The 18,206-nt window shown below is 35.8% G+C and overlaps 1 protein-coding gene across 1 annotated transcript; it reads left to right on the forward strand.

Annotated features, from left to right (window-relative positions):
* The first annotated feature begins 1,335 nt into the window (after positions 1–1,335).
* LOC131683818 (trypsin 3A1-like) lies at positions 1,336–14,531 on the forward strand. The gene is made up of 5 exons (XM_058966150.1): positions 1,336–1,426; positions 1,491–1,741; positions 1,811–2,041; positions 10,024–10,127; positions 13,867–14,531. Exons 1-5 carry the CDS (start codon positions 1,372–1,374, stop codon positions 14,057–14,059), a joined length of 834 nt encoding a protein of 277 aa, XP_058822133.1. The 5' UTR covers positions 1,336–1,371; the 3' UTR covers positions 14,060–14,531.
* The last annotated feature ends 3,675 nt before the right edge of the window (positions 14,532–18,206 follow it).

Below are 18,206 nucleotides of genomic sequence, written 5' to 3' on the forward strand. Positions count from 1 at the left end.
AAATGTGTAACTAATAAGCGGGATCTTGTTCCATGAACTATATCATGAACACGATTTGTGGCTCTATTTTTGGTGCTCAGCGCAAACTATTTAAAAAAACAAAGAATATTAACAATATCATCATCATCAAGTACATCCAACAGAGTTCGCTGATGAATGAACAAAAGATCAATTGTCCTAAAATATGTCCTGGTGTGAAACTAAGATATAGTGTGTGGTCCCAATCTCCATGAATACCATTGTTTGTAAATAATATTATGGATATGCTGGATAATATAAATTTAACATCACACAGGTTTAGGTTAATCTTCACCAAATCCCAATACTACCTAGAACGTTGAGAACTTAGAATTGGAATGTTCATGCAAAGATACTAACCTTTGTTCCCAGGTCGAATTTGTGTTGATTGTTGCCTAAATTCTTTATTAGTGATTTTTCATTAAGCAAGGAAGCAAAATAGGAACTATACTGTTTACGTTGTTCTTCAAGGTGTTCTTTTGATGCGTTGTGTTTGTTGTAAATTGGTTTGCATTGATGGTTTGAATCTGCAACTTCTATATTTGTTGACTAGTGTCTGTTATTTGATATATTGCAATTTCCAGATCAATTAAGTAGAACGAATTAAAACGTTTTACCACGCAGTATTGGTGGCAGAAAGAATCGCTGGCGAAATTAACTCCCTGAAGATTAAAAGAGTATAAATAATAGTTCTCTACATATGAACCTTGCTAGGAATGCAATTTCACGATATACGAAATTAGGTTTTTAAAATAATGAACATGATATTTTTTGTCCGAATGGTGTGGCCTCCTCCCCTTTGTCAGCGGACTGGAGCCGCCCATGTTCCTTAGCTACATTGGCCAATGCAAATCATTTAATATTTTACGATTATTTGAAGATGCATTCATAATTAATGTAAAGATTCATTTTACATGCACATTTCTAAAATTAAATATTGATTTAATTTGTACTACATCTATACATTAACCAGTATGGTTTTTCCTACGATTCGTTTTCGATTTCTACCGACATGTAATACTGTCGCTACTGCAAGATCAAGCTTCCTAGATAACGATGTTCAACCTCCACATGACAGTCGACTAGTACCTACCCTTCAGTACAGCGTGATGATGTACTGTGACGATGATTGAGTGGTGCCAAAATCTGGATGGAATTGGAGCAACTGAGTCGAGATATGTTTGTGCTTTGATTCCACGTTCGAGTAGAATGGTGTCATCATTTCCATTCACTAGTTGAAGTTTTACATAGATACCTTGGGGTCCCCAGTACCATGCATCATCCTATATAAAGACTATTTTATTGTGTCGTTGGTCATTAAGATTGTTCTTGCGGGTGAGGGAAAGTCGTGCCATGAAAGTTCCGATATTCGTTTGTGTGGTTTTCGCGGTGACCGCGGTGTGCGCTGGTATTCATTTATATGGTAATTTCCGCATATAATAGAGATTCACACATTGTCATGTCTGATGCAGATTGGGCAGAGGATGCATGGCAGGCGAACCAGTTGATCCCGGAGGCGGCCAGGGTATTGGCTTTGAAACATTCGAAGCGCATGATTGGGCTGGAGAAAATCATCGGTGGTCACAAAGTTGATGTGAAGAATTTTCCGTACCAATTGTCACTGAGAAGCAATGGAAACCATATTTGCGGCGCATCAGTAATTTCACGCAACTGGGCTCTAACGGCGGCACATTGTTTATACCCGGGGCGGGATATCGCGACCGTGAGTGTTAATTATGTGTTGTCGTAGGGACGCGTCTGCTGAATATTTGTTTGGTTTCACTTCCGGTAGATTACGGTACGAGCAGGAAGCAGCGGTCGGCTGTCAGGTGGGCAGATCTATAATGTGACACAAATAGTTTTCCATCCGCAATACGATTCAACGATGTTTGATAATGATGTGGCTCTGTTAAAGGTTGCAGTTGCGTTCAGTGGACCGAATGTCGCTCCGGTTCTACTGGTTCCGGAAGGATACGAACCTGTTGAAGGTGTTCGAAGCATGGTGTCAGGATGGGGAAGAACGGTATGTTAATTTGATTTTATTAATGGAATACAGGTTTTGGGTGTATAAAACAGCAACGAGTGTGGTATTTCTACGTTGAATCCGATGGAAAAGTGGATTCGATATTAAGGTAGTTGAACAATAGACTTGTTCTATGCATTTCCTCCGAGTTTTTTGTGTGAACTTTTCCACTAGACTGTCCACCCTCCATCAGTCTATGACAGTGAATTATTGATCAGACAAATGTTAAGCTTTTGAGTATAACATTGCTGCGAGCAATCTAAGTTTAAAAACGTAGGTAAACACAAGGAATTGAGTAATTGCATAATTTTTCACTAAATTATGTTTATGTTTACAAATAATTAACTGTGTAATAAACTAGATTATTTTTGCTGAAAATCGTTAATTTTGGAATGTTTTAAGTATACATCATTGAGGACGTTTGACCTCCAATACAGACATTTATGGTACATATTGTTGGATATTGCTGTGAAATTCGTGCTCTTAAGCAAAATAATGAGAATTTTTATTTTAGAGTTCCTTTTCATAAAAAATCCAAAAATAGCTTGAAAACTTTTTGACCAATGTGCTCATTATTACAAGCTAAAATAGCATGATGTCAAGTTTAAATAATAAAACTCAATGCAATAACTTACAATACAATTACAACCTTTTTCGATATATTTTATCGACATTAAACTTCGTTAATTCAACGAAACTGTTTAAATTGAATTATTTTCCAATGATTTGTGCCAATGGTTCCGATTGGTATTATAATGAAACAAACAACTTAACATACCTTTTTATTTTTCAAAACTCGATTTTTTTTATTACTTTTTCTGAATGTACAACTCCCTGAGAATATTTTTTCCAAATTTGTATAGAAATCCGAGAAATAAATCGAAAGTTACAGCGCTTCCAAGCGTGCTTCGTCTACCAAGAGCACCGGTAACTTGAATTTTTAAACTCGATTTTCTCGAAATGTCGTTTTCCAAAACGGATTTTTCTTTGATCACGATTGCCGAAAAACCACTCAGCCGGGACGGGACAAATGATGACCCTTGGCGGGATTATGTTGCCTTAATTGCGTCTTAATCGACAAGAATAGTTTGTCTGTTCGGCTGTTTATGCAAGTGGTCCTGTGCTGTGCTGAAAAGTGTGTCTACTGTGGGGAGAGTGCTCATGATCTATTGCCATAGGGTAATTTGGGGAGAGATTCCGCATATTTCTAAAAATCGATCCTACATCAAAGTAAACCATTCAATATTTGATTAAATCATTTTTATCAATTGCGACAAGTTTCTGAAATACTATGAAATAGTTTTTGTCATGAAAAAAAAATTCTTCAAATTTCCACAAACATTTTAAAAAAAGGTCATTGAGGGAGAGATGCCTCATGTGCGGGTGAGACGCCACACATTGGACACAAACTGAAAAATGGCGAACAAAAGTATTTTAGCTCTCGTTGGTGTTTTTGTGATTAGGTTCTTCAACTGAGTTTCATGAAGTTTGATTACACCTATAAATCAGCTTGCATCTTCACTTTCAGAAGGGGGTACTACCATTTCTAGAATTATTTTTTTATTCAACATTTTAAAAATATCTTTCTTTCGCAACCTTGTATATATAAAGCCATCTCACACCCAATTGTAGGGGAGAGATGCCGCACGACGACATTTGCATTTGAAATTATGAATGACCGTGATCATGATCAGAATGCCTCCTAAAAGGTAGCTATTCAACCGATACATAATTCACAATAAAAAAATCGGCACTATGTGATGCAACTGGACGCACACAATCATTAATAAAATTTTCGTGAGTCAATGGTAAGGATTATTTTTCATCACCAGTGTTGTAATTCTTCGATAGACAAACTCACAAGATTGTATTACGGTATACAAGTGAACTTATATCAGAGGTGGGAAAATACCGGTTGAGTACCGGTACGGTAAACCAAATTTTCACAAGTGTTTATGTTTGGGGCCGTACACTAATTACGTAAGGCTTTTTTAGAGCTTTTCAACCTCCCCCTCCCCCCCAGATAAGAGTTCGTAAGATTTTGGTGAACTCCCCCTCCCCCTACATAAGATCTTATCGTGATTATCGTAATTAAAAAATCGAATTGTTTATTCATCAAATAATAAGATAGCGAAAACGATATGTTTAGAATTATTACAAGAAAACAATTTAACTGTAATCATCTGCAGCATTTCAATTGCATGCCAATCTCGTTCAGTAGAAAGAATAACTGTTGTCAGATATTCAGTAACTCTAATTTGGTCCACATGATCTGCTTTGTTATATTCCACTTTTTTTGTTCGAGACGAACCACTGCGACCAGTATTTAGATCTATGTGCTATAGTCCACTTCCTTAGAATCTATTTTCTTGTGATGTAGAATTTAAAAGAGTTTATACCTCTTCTGGCATGAATTTATTCTGAGTTCCAGCTGTGACGCTTATCGTACACATAGCTCCGAGTTAACCATCTTCGAATTTTCTTGAATTAAAATACAGTTCACACTCTGGAAATATTCGATATTCAAGATCTTTGACAATCGCATGTTATAACATTTTCCAGATACCTTGCGGGTTTGAATCGAACGTTTGAAAAGGACAAAGTCGGTCTAACAACACGAAGGGTATCAACACTTTTTAACTTATAAGGCACGTTGTGACTCCAGTTCCCGAACAGAACAATGTACAACCAAGAGCCAAAAAATTACTCATATTGTTTGATACACAAGGATTATATGGTACAAATGAAAATAGTTCCCTTTTCTTATTAAAAAGAATATTTTCCTTATGGATTTAATTTTTTAAACTTGTTTTATGATATTACGTAAGAAAGGACAAACCCTCCCTCTCCCTCAGATAAGAATTTGTAAGATATTTTGAAACTCCCCCTCCCCCCATATGCCCTTACGTAATTAGTGTATGGCCCCTTTCCTTTACATTGTGTGCGGTCTTATCGCTGGTTGTGTTTATACGAGACACGAAAACCAAACCGAGTTTCGTTTACACAGCACCGTGGTTTGGTTTTGATTTTCGTTTACCGGTGCACGAGTATGGGAAGGAAAAACGAGAATAACGAAACCAAACTTCGGTTGTGTTGCGGTTGTGTATTTGGGTTGATGTTTATCGGCTGTGCTAGTGCTGCTAGTATTTTTATTAAGAATTCTAAACAAATTTCTTTATAATATAAAGTATTTTTCTGTAATTGAAAAAAATGTCTTCAGACATATTTCTGTTCAAATAAATTATGTTCGTGGTCATGAATGGCGTTCCGTAACTTAATATTGCGACATTTTCATAATGATTTATCATCAGGAAGTTTGCAGTATAGGTATGTTTGGTATAGGAAACTGCCCAAAAATCGAAAGTAAAAGGAAATTTAATAGCCTCCGCTATTTTTATACCTATGATAGCAGATCAAAAATTTAAGATGACAGTATATTCAAGATATTCTGTCATCTAGAAACACGCGACATGGACATTTTAAATATAAGAAATATGTCAAAAGATCGCAAATTGATGCCTGCCGTCATTTAAAATCTGAAATTGCGAGCTATATTCAATACTACTGGTATTCAATAACGTTTCAATGGTAAAAAATATCATGAAGCAAGGGTATTTTTGATATCTAAAAGTTGTGTAGAGATTAAAAATTGTTATTTGTCGTCATTTTGCATCCCAATATGGTGTTATTTTCACGACGATTTAGCATTTAAAGCATACATATTTAAATAGGCATATATTTCCAAGGAAACGAAACTTGAATTGCGTCGTAAATTAGAAATTCAAAATGGCGGCCTATTCATGATGATTTAACAACTAGCATGGTTACATTGTGGACCAATATCCACATTAATGATTGAAGGTCGTTTTACATGTTTTGTTGTAATGAGACAGACAACTTCGTGATTGGACACAATGTGAACAATTTTTTTTATTCAAATTATTGCACAACATTTTTAAAAATTTAATTGTTCTGTACATACACACATCGACTGGTATTTATTCCTTAAAGAAACTTAGTTTTTAATGGCGGTCTATAAAATGAAAGTGCTTTGCTATTCGTTAGTTGGTTGCTGTTCTCAATGAATTAAGTTTTTTTGTAATTGAATAATTTAGTGGTAGTTTTCTCTAAACTCGAATGTTCGCGACCAAACCTTCTAGATGTTTCAAAACGATGTACAGTAACAGCAAAAATAACAGAAATACGTATTACCAGCACTTAGTAAATAAGAACCTAATCGTGAGTTTTCCCCCCACTTGCGTCTGAGTTGCTTACCATATGTGAATAACACACACATACACGCAATTGCCTCTATGCAAGGATAGATGTATCAATACGATACGCCTTAGCAGTAATCATAAGGATATATGTATAAAAAATGCGAGTGTGTGCTCGAGATTATTCGAGAATCGCCTAACCAGCGCAACCAGACGTGGATTAGATCTCATTGATACGACTATTGGCGATATAAATACAGGCCACTTTGAATACATTGAGTGTTAATGTGAAGTTTCATGTGATTCAAGTCATGTTTAATTGATTTAATTAATTTTATTGATTTCATTAATTTAATTGATTTTATTGTTTTTGTTATTTTATTGACATCGCTGATTTCATTGTTTTCTTTAATTTCAATTTAAACATTTTGACATTAACATCAATTTGTATGCTCTAGACAACTTTGCCAAGTCAAACATATCTACATTTCATGGTTCAGCATTGAAACAAACATCAATTGTTGAACTTTTAACAACTGCTCAGAACCAGCCATTTTGATATTACCCCATTGACTCTCAACAACTAATTGAACTCAATTCAATTGTCTATTCGGCAGCACTGCAGACGAATTTACTGCTTCTTCTTTCAACCGAAGCACCGTGTACAGAAAAAACCAGGCTCGGTTTTCTAAAGCCAAACCGAAACAGCAGCTGAGAATACATCAACACAAGTTGAAATTCGTACACACATGTAAACGGTGCTGAGTGGCTCGGTTTGGTTTTGTAAACTGAGACTCGGTGGAGGTTTTTCTTTCGTTTACCGTGTGAACGAAATCCAAACCGAATACGATGTGCATCACTCGTTTACACGTGTTGAGATTTTGGGAACAATACCAGTGTATGTACGTACCGGTTGGTTTTCTTACCCCCCTCTGACTTATATACGATATATAGAGAGTGCGGTATTTCATCCGATGCGGCATCTCACCCGACGCGACATCTTTCGCGAAATCATCCTACCTCGCGTACAAGCTGCGTCCGAAAAATCGAATAAATAATTTTCTAAGCACTCTCTTGCATAAATGCTTAAAAAGCTACATCATTCACGATGATTCATCATAATACCTACGTTTTCGGCTCAGAAATAGTGTGAATTTGATGAGGTTCCTTGTAAAGGGTTCAATTTGCTCATGAGAGGTCGTTAAACAGAACAGCTCGAGCAAGCTGAAGCAAACAGCTCTTGGTTTTAGAAATTTGAGATGATATGAAGAGTTTGCAGTGCTTCAATGTACACTAAAAATTATCAACATATCATTCAACCAGAGATTAACCTTAGTGCCGGACTGGTTGGGCACCTGCAACTAGTTAACCCTACGATCTTTGCTACAGCTTTAAGGAGATAGGCGACATACTTTATTGCCCATGATCACACATCTGTTCCACTTGTCTTTTTATAAAATAGAGAAAACAAGCAAAAAAGTTCGCATGAATTTTCACTATTTTTTTAACTTGAAATCTTTGCGGTTGAAATTTTTGAACATGTTCGTTGTTTATTAATTTATTTTACATTTGAGAACAATACCATTTATTGTGAATTAATCTGAATGGGACTGACAGGGCTGTAGTGTGATCTTCTGGCGCCTCTGAAAGAGTCTTAGTTGTGAACCCCTTTGAGGATTACGTTGGCTTTGTTTTTCTGTGCGACTTTTGTACATAAATTTTGTGTACCTGGAAAAGACTACTTACCTTGACTTATTTTATGACTTATCTTCACCTATTTCTTGAAGTAGATAAATATTTTAGCGCCCCCTAAGGTTAGCAGTTCTCATACCCAGGAAATACAGAAAGTGTTTTCTAGATCTCACTAAAAGAAGAGCTTCCATTGAGCTGAAGTTGTACGAAACGCTGAAGTTAAAATTGGTGACAAAGTATTAATCCTAGAACGTTGCACTGGGGTACAAATGTACCCCACGCTTCGGCTTTTACCGACCTGGGACCGTAACCATAATTCGATTTAGAGTTACTAGTAAGAGTAGAAAAAGATGGTATAGCCAGTTTGCTTATATCCTTCGTGGAAGCAGGTGTCAAAGTTGGCGTGGGGTATATTTGTACCCCGGTGTATGGTTGCCGTTAGCGTTTCGTCAAGTTTCGTGCTGTCAGTGGAAATGTGACTCATAACAAAACCAGTTTAAATACTAGTTGTTTTACTACGCAAATAACAATTAGTATTATATAATGGTTTTGAATCATTTATTCCATTAATTTTGAAGCAGAGAAAAAATCGTTGTCATTTTTGCTGATTTTTATTGTTTCATTGTTTATTTTTTTTATTTCGTGGTATTTAATTCACTTATTTTTTAAAGTAGATCAATATTTTAGCGTCCCCTAAGGTTAGGTAGGGCCCTTGGCCGGAGCACTAAAGCACTCAGCAGGGTATGAGAACCCCAGGAAATATAGAAATTGTTTTCTAGATCTCACTAAAAGAAGAGCTTCCATTGAGCTAATCGGTTAATCGATTCCTTTGACTGTATAGCAATGGGCCAAATGTTAACCTATAAGGATTCCGAGCGAATATATAGACAACACAGCTTGCAAAGAAGTTTTCCAAGTCTAGATCAAGTAGATTTTGAATTTGTAAAATGTCGGTGAAAAATTGTTTGTCACTCTTTGTTTGTTTGATTGTTTGAGTTATGGAATTCTTCGTAAAATGGCGTTCTTTGATGACACAAAAAGTCGTCTTCAAAATATCGCATCAGCTTTATTTTCTTTTCTATACCATAATTGTTTTTAAAATTCTCGTTTCCTTAAAAATACGGAGAACCTTTATTTTAACCTATTATACCCCAGTGTTCGGTTTTCATTGGTAGTAAATTTGTTAAATATCTATTAAGTTTCTATGGAAATGGATCAATCTGTGAAGATATCTAGCTCAGAAACATATGACGGAAAAAATTCAAAGCTATATCTCGCGTTGTTGCTGAATACCTATTTAAGCGTAATCCAATCACTGTAAGCCGAGTTAAAATCGAAATAGTGTGACATCATGACTAACGAGATGAAAAAGGGCTCGTCTACCCTACTGACGAGACCAAACCTAAACACCGCCCACTACGAAAATTGTATTCTCTTATACAGAGAGAATAGGGAGTGAGACGAATAGTGAAAATCAGTCAAAACGGTAACACTCCTTTTATGGTGGTTTCAACACTAGCATTTTGGCAACCGCTTTCACAGGTAGTATTTCAAATGACTCCTATTATATTAAATTAAACAAACCGTATGGTGATCGTTGGATTTGTTTAGCAAATGATGATGATTTCGAAACAAAAAGATGAAATAGTTCTAAAGCTTGTTTTTACTAATACATACAACTCTAGAATGCACCTCAAAATCACGATTAAATTAAATTCTGACGAAAATTTAAGTTTCTTTTTTGATAGATGCACAATACTTATTCCCTCCAACTCAGGCATGAGCAGACTGCACGATTAGTCTGCTCAATGAGGTATTTGTGGCTTCACACTACTTGTCTCTCTCCCTATTCTCTCTGTTCTTATAATTGCATTCTGATCAGGACATTGTCCGATTCCACCGCCATGCGAGCAAATAAATATAGCAACTAATTGGCGGCAAATGTTTGAGAAACACAAAATTAAAATTTAATGGGTTAATTTAGTTTACCAGTTATTCAACAGTTCATAATAATTTTAATTTTAAATTTAAAGAATAATATTTAAAACTAAAAATTATTCATTTTTATTACAGCTTACGGATTTAAATTTACCAACAATGTTGCATGCTGTTGATATACCAATTGTTGGAAGAACGACATGTACGCGTTCTTGGGGAGAAGACCTTGTGACTGCTAAGTGAGTATGCGTTTTAATCACAGTGATATATGTTATTTTGTAATTATGTAAAAGTTCGACCAGCATATCTTTGCAATTATGTTTTTATTTTCATTTCTTTATATTTTTAGTTTACATTACATTTCTAATACAATAACAATATTAGGGGTTCAGTGATAAGTGATACATGATTTTAATATTTAATTATAGCTGACAAATTTTGTAGTTTTGCGAGATTTTCTTTTGTTTGTTAACTTTGAAAACTTTTTCTGTGAATCTGATATCTGAACCAGTCCAATTAGGTAAAACTATTATTTCGATGGAAATGTTCACCAATTTTTTGACATTTAAAGTTTTTAACCACGGCGACCTAATTGACCGATTCTATCTAACCAGCAATAAATTGAGGCGCTGATTGTTCGTGAATTTTTTCGATGCGAAAATTTACTATTTTGTATATTTTTAAGCAACTGTTTATAACAAATTGAAATAACAAAGTGTCCTGGACATCTTTTTAGTCGAAAAATAACCTGATATAGAGGAACATGGACTTGACCAAGCGTGAGATTCATCAATTATCAATAACGTGTTCTATTTGGTGCTTAATCAAAGAATTGTGCTAGTTTCGATCTTATCAGCTAATTTTAAAACTAATCATTCAATTTTTTTTTTGGTCTTTGGGCTTAAGTGCCAATACCTTATTTAGGACTGGTGGTATCCAACGGGGAAAAACGATCGGAAATGGTGAGTGAAGCTAAGCAATCATGTGAAAAAAATTCCCCACCCAGAGGCGAGACTCGAACTCGCAACCTTTGAGACTCCGGCCCAATGCACTAACCCTTATGCTATCCCTGGGTATTGTGACATCCCAGAAAGAACATATGATTATCCCACTGGCGACGGTGATCGTACCCTGCCTGCAAAGCGAGGAACAGTCTTCATTAGCTCTGTCACCCACCAAAGTACGATGGGTAATGAACTAAAAATTAGACATCAGACGATTATAAAAACCCGGGCCTTGGTATCTAGCGGGGAAATTAAATAGATCAAATGTGTGTTGGGGTGATCAGCTGCCGTTGTGTGTGATTCCTCGCTTTGCAGGCAGGGTACGATCACCGTCGCAAGTGGGATAATCATATGTTCTTTCTGGGATGTCACCATACCCAGGGATAGCATAAGGGTTAGTGCAATGGACCGGAGTCTCAAAGGTTGTGAGTTCGAGTCTCGCCTCTGGGTGGGGAATTTTTTTCACAAGATTGCTTAGCTTCACTCACCATTACCAATCGTTTTCCCCGTTGGATAATTTTAAAAGTTTGGAGTGAAAAATCCTGTTCTCATAAAAAATATTCCGTAATTCATGAATTTGCATCAAATGATGTAATTGTTTTTATCAAATTTTCTATGGACATATCCACTAGAGTAATTTATTTTTTATAGAACTCATATACCATGTTAATCCTTACGGCTAATTTTGTGACGTGTTGACATACAATGTAATAAGTACAGTTAAGCCCAAAAAGGAAATGCATTAAAAAATGAAAATTCATGAAATACACTCCTTTTATATTTTTTACTGGTGCTAAGACAATATGGGAGAAATGAGCAAGTTTTATGCCATTATTTTTTTGTCCTGATGTTTTAAAATTCTCTTGGGCAAGTTTCCCCATGCCTTTGATCAGCGATGGGGAGACTTGGCCAGAAGAAAACGATGACAGGAAAGTTTTGGTATCTTGGTTTTGGTAACAGTAAATTAAAAACTCTGAAAAAATAGTAAATACGCACAATACTTTTTCACATTTCATTTCAACGAATTTTGTAGGATTGAAAACTTTACGTATGTTTTGTGAAAGCCTGATCAAATCTCCCCATGATTGTTGCAGCTTTTGTTGCATTATCAAACGATAATGAATAGAAGCGCGGCTAGCAAGCGCGGTAAACATTTATTCGGCCTATAATGTATAGGGAAACCCGCGGCTATTCGGACCTACTTAAGCAAATCGCCCTTTTAGGTGGATAGATGTGAAAACAGTTACCGGCCAAAAGTCCTAATTGTTAGTTTGAAACCTCAGCTACATTTTGGTGCCATAAAATTCATTTACATCACTCAATGGCAGCGCTAGGCGACGATTTGCAAACCTCTACGTTTTTCCAGCCTTTTACAATGTAGGGGTGATTCGGACCTCCCTACGGGGCAATTCAGACCGTCATTTTTCTTCAATTTTTTACAATGGAATTATGTTTACCTAAGAATTAGTTACAAGAGACACTCCTTAAGAAGCAAAAAAAAAAAATAAATTGCTTTACAAAAACTTAATTTGGTATGTCACAGCTGCCGATTGACGGCCCAAGTATTTTCTGTGCTGTGGCGTGTGCAATGGTGTGCGCAGCCGCAAGCCGGTGAACGGTTGTTGACGGAATAGGGGGTCCGAATAGCCCCGTACGCTCATATCGCACAAAAGTGGTGAGCGTCTCGAAAATATCTCTGTTTTCACCCAAACAAAAATCATTCCATAAAATAGGAGCCTTAAGCTTTCCAAAACACTTACCTTTTATTTTTTCACTTTTATTTGTTGCTTTAATCCAGGTTTTTCCATTATAATGATTTTTGTTTTGAGAATGGCAAATCAACGAAACACCTCGTATCTCCTTTCTACAAAGAACAAAGAATCAACTTCTGCTCTCAAAATTAATGTTTCAGAATAGCGGTTCCACGAATATCTACGATAGTCAGAAAGTCTTGCTATTTTTTTAGAAATCGAGGGGGTCCGAATTACCCTCATTGTCTTAATAGCCCCGGGTTCCCCTACATATTTATACATCAATCGATTACAATTAATGCAGGCTACAATGTATGGAAGAAAGTTTTCTGAAATTCATTAAAGATAAGCCATTTCGTTGAATTCTAGATATTGGCTAAATAAATAAAAATTCTTAGTTTCTTCTTTTCCAATGTTGGAATCGAGCGATGCGCAGTGACTCCGCCAAAGCTCTATTCCTATAATCAGAAGACAAAAGATTAGTCTGTAAGATATCAAGCCTATTCTCAATGAGTCACTTGTAGTTTTCCGATCTGTTCTGACTTGAGTACTATGGCTCTAAATTTGTGATAAACTTTTTGTATTCAGTAATTCCTAGCCAAAGGAATGCCGTGTTGTTCAGAAATGGGTGGATCGATCTTAATCAAACTAGTTTTAATGGAAGGTTTAACTGTTGGATTGAACGCATAGAACCGGTTTTAGGTTCTGTGGCTTAATTGTTAAGATTTGACTAACTGAATATTAAAAAAATCTTTTTCATTTTTTGTTATGTACTTTCAACATTTACAACACATACAATATTTATATAAGTTTCTAGAAAGTGTACTATATATTTGAAACTACCTAAAGATTGTTGAAATAGGTATAGTAACAGTAGAGATATTGGGCATTAAAGGGTGATAGGTTACATATTAATATCTAAAATTAAGACGGGTTCAGCACGTTTCGTCATTTGCAAAACATAGCTGGATTCGTAACAGATTGTATTTTATTACAGGTGCCATTAATATATGAAGCAATAAATATTATAATACTATAATATACCATAGTTTATATGAGTTGATAATCATTACAATGATATTCTGCTTGGGAAGTGAGAACTACAGTAAATAAACTGCAGTCAATGAATTCGTTTTGATTCATATTTATCAATATCGAAAGCAGCGCTGACACTTGACAATTTCATTTGAGATAAACACGTCTATTTACTTTCATTTCAACAGCATGATCTGCGCCGGGCAGGAAGGTCGGGACTCGTGCAACGGAGATAGTGGAGGACCGCTGGTATCTGGTGGCCGTCAAATTGGAGTTGTATCTTGGGGTTCGACCGATTGCGGTGGACCACTGCCCGCGGTTTATACCCATCTAGGACGAGTAGGCGTCAGAACGTTCATTCGTCGTTTCAGCGGAGTCTAAATTTTAAACCGTATTGTTGGGAGCGTGCGAAATCGTACTTATCTTCAGATATATTGCTTCGTTATCGGTAAAATGTTTGGTTATCAATCAGTATGAGGAAAACGGAGGCGCATGCCACCGTTATTGAATGTTTTGACGTATTGTTTTGATAAGATAACTACATTTTATTGCCAGTAGTAATTACAGAAAACAAGGTAGAGCTGTAAAATTAACTGACTAGACAAAATTGTAGTGTGCAATTGAAACTGTACTTTTTTCAAGGTAATGTAGATGTGGATTTATAACTACGAGATGGCGACTAAAAGTTTATTACACTCAGTATTTTTTTTATTTAATAAATGTTTGCATGACAATAGTTTTTTATTTAGTCCGTTCATTGTACAGTTTGATTTGCTAGAGGGATGGAAAACTGCAGTAGGGGAACTCTGGGTAGGACGGACAGGTGGGGTAAGACGGGCACATGGCTATTTTAAGCATATAACATTTTAAATTCAAATGATTTGTATGTGTATTTTTTAATTATGGATAACTTTGAATTATGAAACACTCAGTATGCCTTGACTACTATTAAACATGTAGAATTTAAGCAAATATTGATAATATGTAGTGTATCTTCGTGCGGTTGCAAGCCTCTCGATTTAAAGTATATTGTACAAACATTCAATTTTTTCACGGATTTTTTCTTTTATTTCGATAATGTAACTGTTTAGATACAATTTCGTTAAAAAACAGGTTAGTTGATTTATGAGTGAATAAGTACAATGTTTTTTTAAAGGAATGAAGGTCGCATGTGAGAAGACCATTCACTATGAAGGATTGATTTCAACATCATGAATGGGAGAGAGGGCATACAACGGTGGAAAGAAAGGATCAAGCTTGCAGGTTTTGATAAATGGAAGATCAACATCACAAAAGACATACTCGGTCAGCCAAGACTCACGAATTGGAACGACGGAAGGTCCTTTTTCGGACACTCTGAGAGTCTTTCAAAGGCGGCCAGACCTTTAAAGCCGCTCTTCTTTATCAGCTTCGGAATTCCAGTAGCAGTTAAGGAAGATGAAGATGAAGATATACACGATCGAATACCATACAGTATTGGTAGGATCCGATCTGTTTAACGTATATGACGGGCCTGAAAACTTTGCATTTCTATGCGAGTCCAGCTAAGTTCTATAACTTGCATTTTAACCGCTAGGTGGTACTGCAAATAAAAATAAGAAAGTTAATTGTATTGTCTATATTTTTGTCGAAGACTGTAAATCCATCAAACTTGCTTGGGAGAGGTTATTAAACTTTTAATGAAGTGATGACTGAATCAGTTTTGCGTGGGGTATAACAGCACATGATGGAAAATCAATACATATATATGTATATATGTCATATAGTCGATTCCCGCGAACCGCATTTTTTTTTTGCGAAAAAATAGTTGGGTCATTTCTTAACTAGAAAATTTTAGTTCTATATTTCACCTAATAGAGAGTACTAATGCAGTCATAAACTGAGACATACAGTGACACCTCGGGGTGAAAATACAAGTTAGTGGGCTTTCTCCATGTAAATTGTCAAATTTTCCATACAAACTTCGAACACGTTGGTCCGGTAACTTGGAACAGACACTCTTGCTGGGATTAGGAATCGACTTGGGGGACGGAACGAGTGCGTTTTCAAAAATTCGTATTTTTTCTGGGCGGTCAAATATACATATATCCAAGATACAGTTATTGGACATGAGCTCTAACATCATACGAATGAGATTCCCACCCACATCCATTCCCCTAAACCAAAGTTTCACCGATACTTTCGAAATAGCAAATTGTAGCCCCCATCCAAAATCACAGCATCATGAGGTTTGCCAACTACCGAACGTCTCCTAGCGAGAAAAAATCATTGAATCAGATCAGATGGTCTGTCGTAAATGTAGCTTTCTAATGTGCCCACCGTAGCTAAAGAGTTGGCGTGGATGGAGCAGTGCAACGGAGCCAAATTAAGGCCAAATATAAATTTTTGATACCATGATATAGTAGTTGAAAAACTGAACCTCGGCTTCTCGTACTCTGACAAAGGACGCAAAGATTCCGTTCGATCGTGCGATTTTTTCAAATGAGAAAAACTGTAGAATATGTATGATTTACATCATATCCCAGAAAAGATTTTGTATACAAGGGTTTTTGGAAACAAATGCCCAAAACCCCAATTTTCCATGTTTGTCGAGGAACGGAAATGTACCTATTCAAATAGTAAGGTTGTTTCCTTTGAAAGGTAGGTATAAACTGTTAATTTCCGAGTGCTGGTATAACATTTAATATATTTTTCCTTTATATTTTCTCATAGTGTCAATGTTAAAAAGCACAGTGGGCGGGGGCTTAAAATTTTTTTATATTTTGTCAACCAAAACCTAAAGAGAAAAGAATCATTTTGAATGTGATTGCATGATGAAGAACTTATCGGTAAAAAAGTTTTTCTTACAATAACTTTATGTATGTTTTTGAATTTCATACCAATTGACATACAAAACTGTAATTTTATTGCAGAATATAATTCAAAGTATTATTCTAAATCAAAATGCATTTAGCAAAAATCTTCCAAAATGTGATAGTTTTCTAGATTTTTGGAATTTTGCTCAAACAAAACAATTAATTCGTGTAATTATGCTCTTTTTTAAAGTTATTCGCGTTACCCTATCATAAAATGTCAAAAGTAAAATGTTTATCATTTTAAAGACATAAAAGAAATTTTTTTTAGTGTATTTGAATCATGGAGAAACTTTCAATAAAAAGTTTTCCTAACAACATCTTTTGACATATTTTCATAATTAATACTACATCCAGTCAAAAGTACTATCAAAATATTAAAATATTATTCAAAGGGTCCGCTGATTAAAGGGGGCGTCTGGTGCAAAGTGCTCAATCCGAAGGTTATTTTGGTTTACGATTTTGAAGGCAAGGTAACAATGAATCATTTTTGTAATGTAAATATTTATTTAAACATTCATTGTGCACTAAAAAGTATTTTCAGTCACGCAGAGCGTTCCAAGAGTAGACGTCCAACCATTTCCACGTCGAGGAGCGCCTCGGCGAACACGATAACTCTCGATAAAATTTTCTGATTCTGATTGATCGCAACAAAATAGAAAAATAAGATAATAAGAAGAAAAATATTTCTATTCAGTTTTTCGTAGTTTATCGACAGGCTACACATATTATGCCTTCTCATAAAAATCAAGTAAATTCGTTAATTAGTTTTTGAGTTATCATGTTCAATCTTGTAAAATCTAAGCACAGCTAAAAACTTATAATAACTTGTTATAACTTTTAGTATGTGTTGGAGAACAGTGGAGTTAAAGCAATTAAAATTAGTGTTCCGACTAATTGCGTAACTTTTTTGGGCTTTTTGCTAGGCTTGTTGTTGTGTTCAAGAATAGTTTCAAATTACGAGGGTTACGATATGAATCGAGCTAACTAGAACTCAATAATGCAACATTCAACAACCACAACAACATTCTATGCGTATAAACCAGTCACTATCTATTGAATTGGCTTAAGATGAAGATGCTGAATTGCACAAAATGTTCGATGTGTCAAAATAAGCCAGTTTTTTTTGACGTAGGACTACGTCTTTGTTTTCGATATAGGGGTGCACGTTGCAAATTCTACCAAAATGGTATGTAACGAAAAGTGGTCCAATTTTAAACGCATATAATTCAGCCATCTCACGATAAATTTTCAAATTTTTTGCGCATGTCGACTCGAAATACTTCTAAGAATAGATTCCAATAGAAAAACCTAAAGATTTTTGATATCATGGCATTGAAAATGTAAATACTGTACAACCTTGCCAAAATATCGCGCATTTACACAAAGAAGATAGCGCATGCCAAGTCCAGCACGACAGATTTGTGTACCTAGCGCGCTACGCTTCTATGAATGACGTCATCATCGACTATTTAAAGGACGGATTTGGCCGGACAAGCTCAGTTGCCTGTTAAACGGCAGGCGGAGCAGATCACCGTGATGTGTGTTTTCACAGCCAGTGTAGCTGAGTTAGAAGTTCGTTACACTGGCTGTGGAGGTACGCTACCTAGTGCTGTCCAACACGCGACTGAGCTCGTCCGCTCAAATACTATGCTTTATTTGTGTTGTGCTCGTTT

Source organism: Topomyia yanbarensis, chromosome 2 (genome assembly GCF_030247195.1).
Source record: "Topomyia yanbarensis strain Yona2022 chromosome 2, ASM3024719v1, whole genome shotgun sequence".
NCBI classification, from domain to species: Eukaryota; Metazoa; Arthropoda; class Insecta; order Diptera; family Culicidae; genus Topomyia; species Topomyia yanbarensis.

Coding starts and splice junctions, on each gene's coding strand:
- LOC131683818 (XM_058966150.1), top strand. CDS start 1,372: ATGAAAGTTCCGATATTCGTTTGTGTGGTTTTCGCGGTGACCGCGGTG. Junction 1,427..1,490: donor GGTGACCGCGGTGTGCGCTG/GTATTCATTTAT, acceptor TGTCTGATGCAG/ATTGGGCAGAGGATGCATGG. Junction 10,128..13,866: donor GAAGACCTTGTGACTGCTAA/GTGAGTATGCGT, acceptor TCATTTCAACAG/CATGATCTGCGCCGGGCAGG.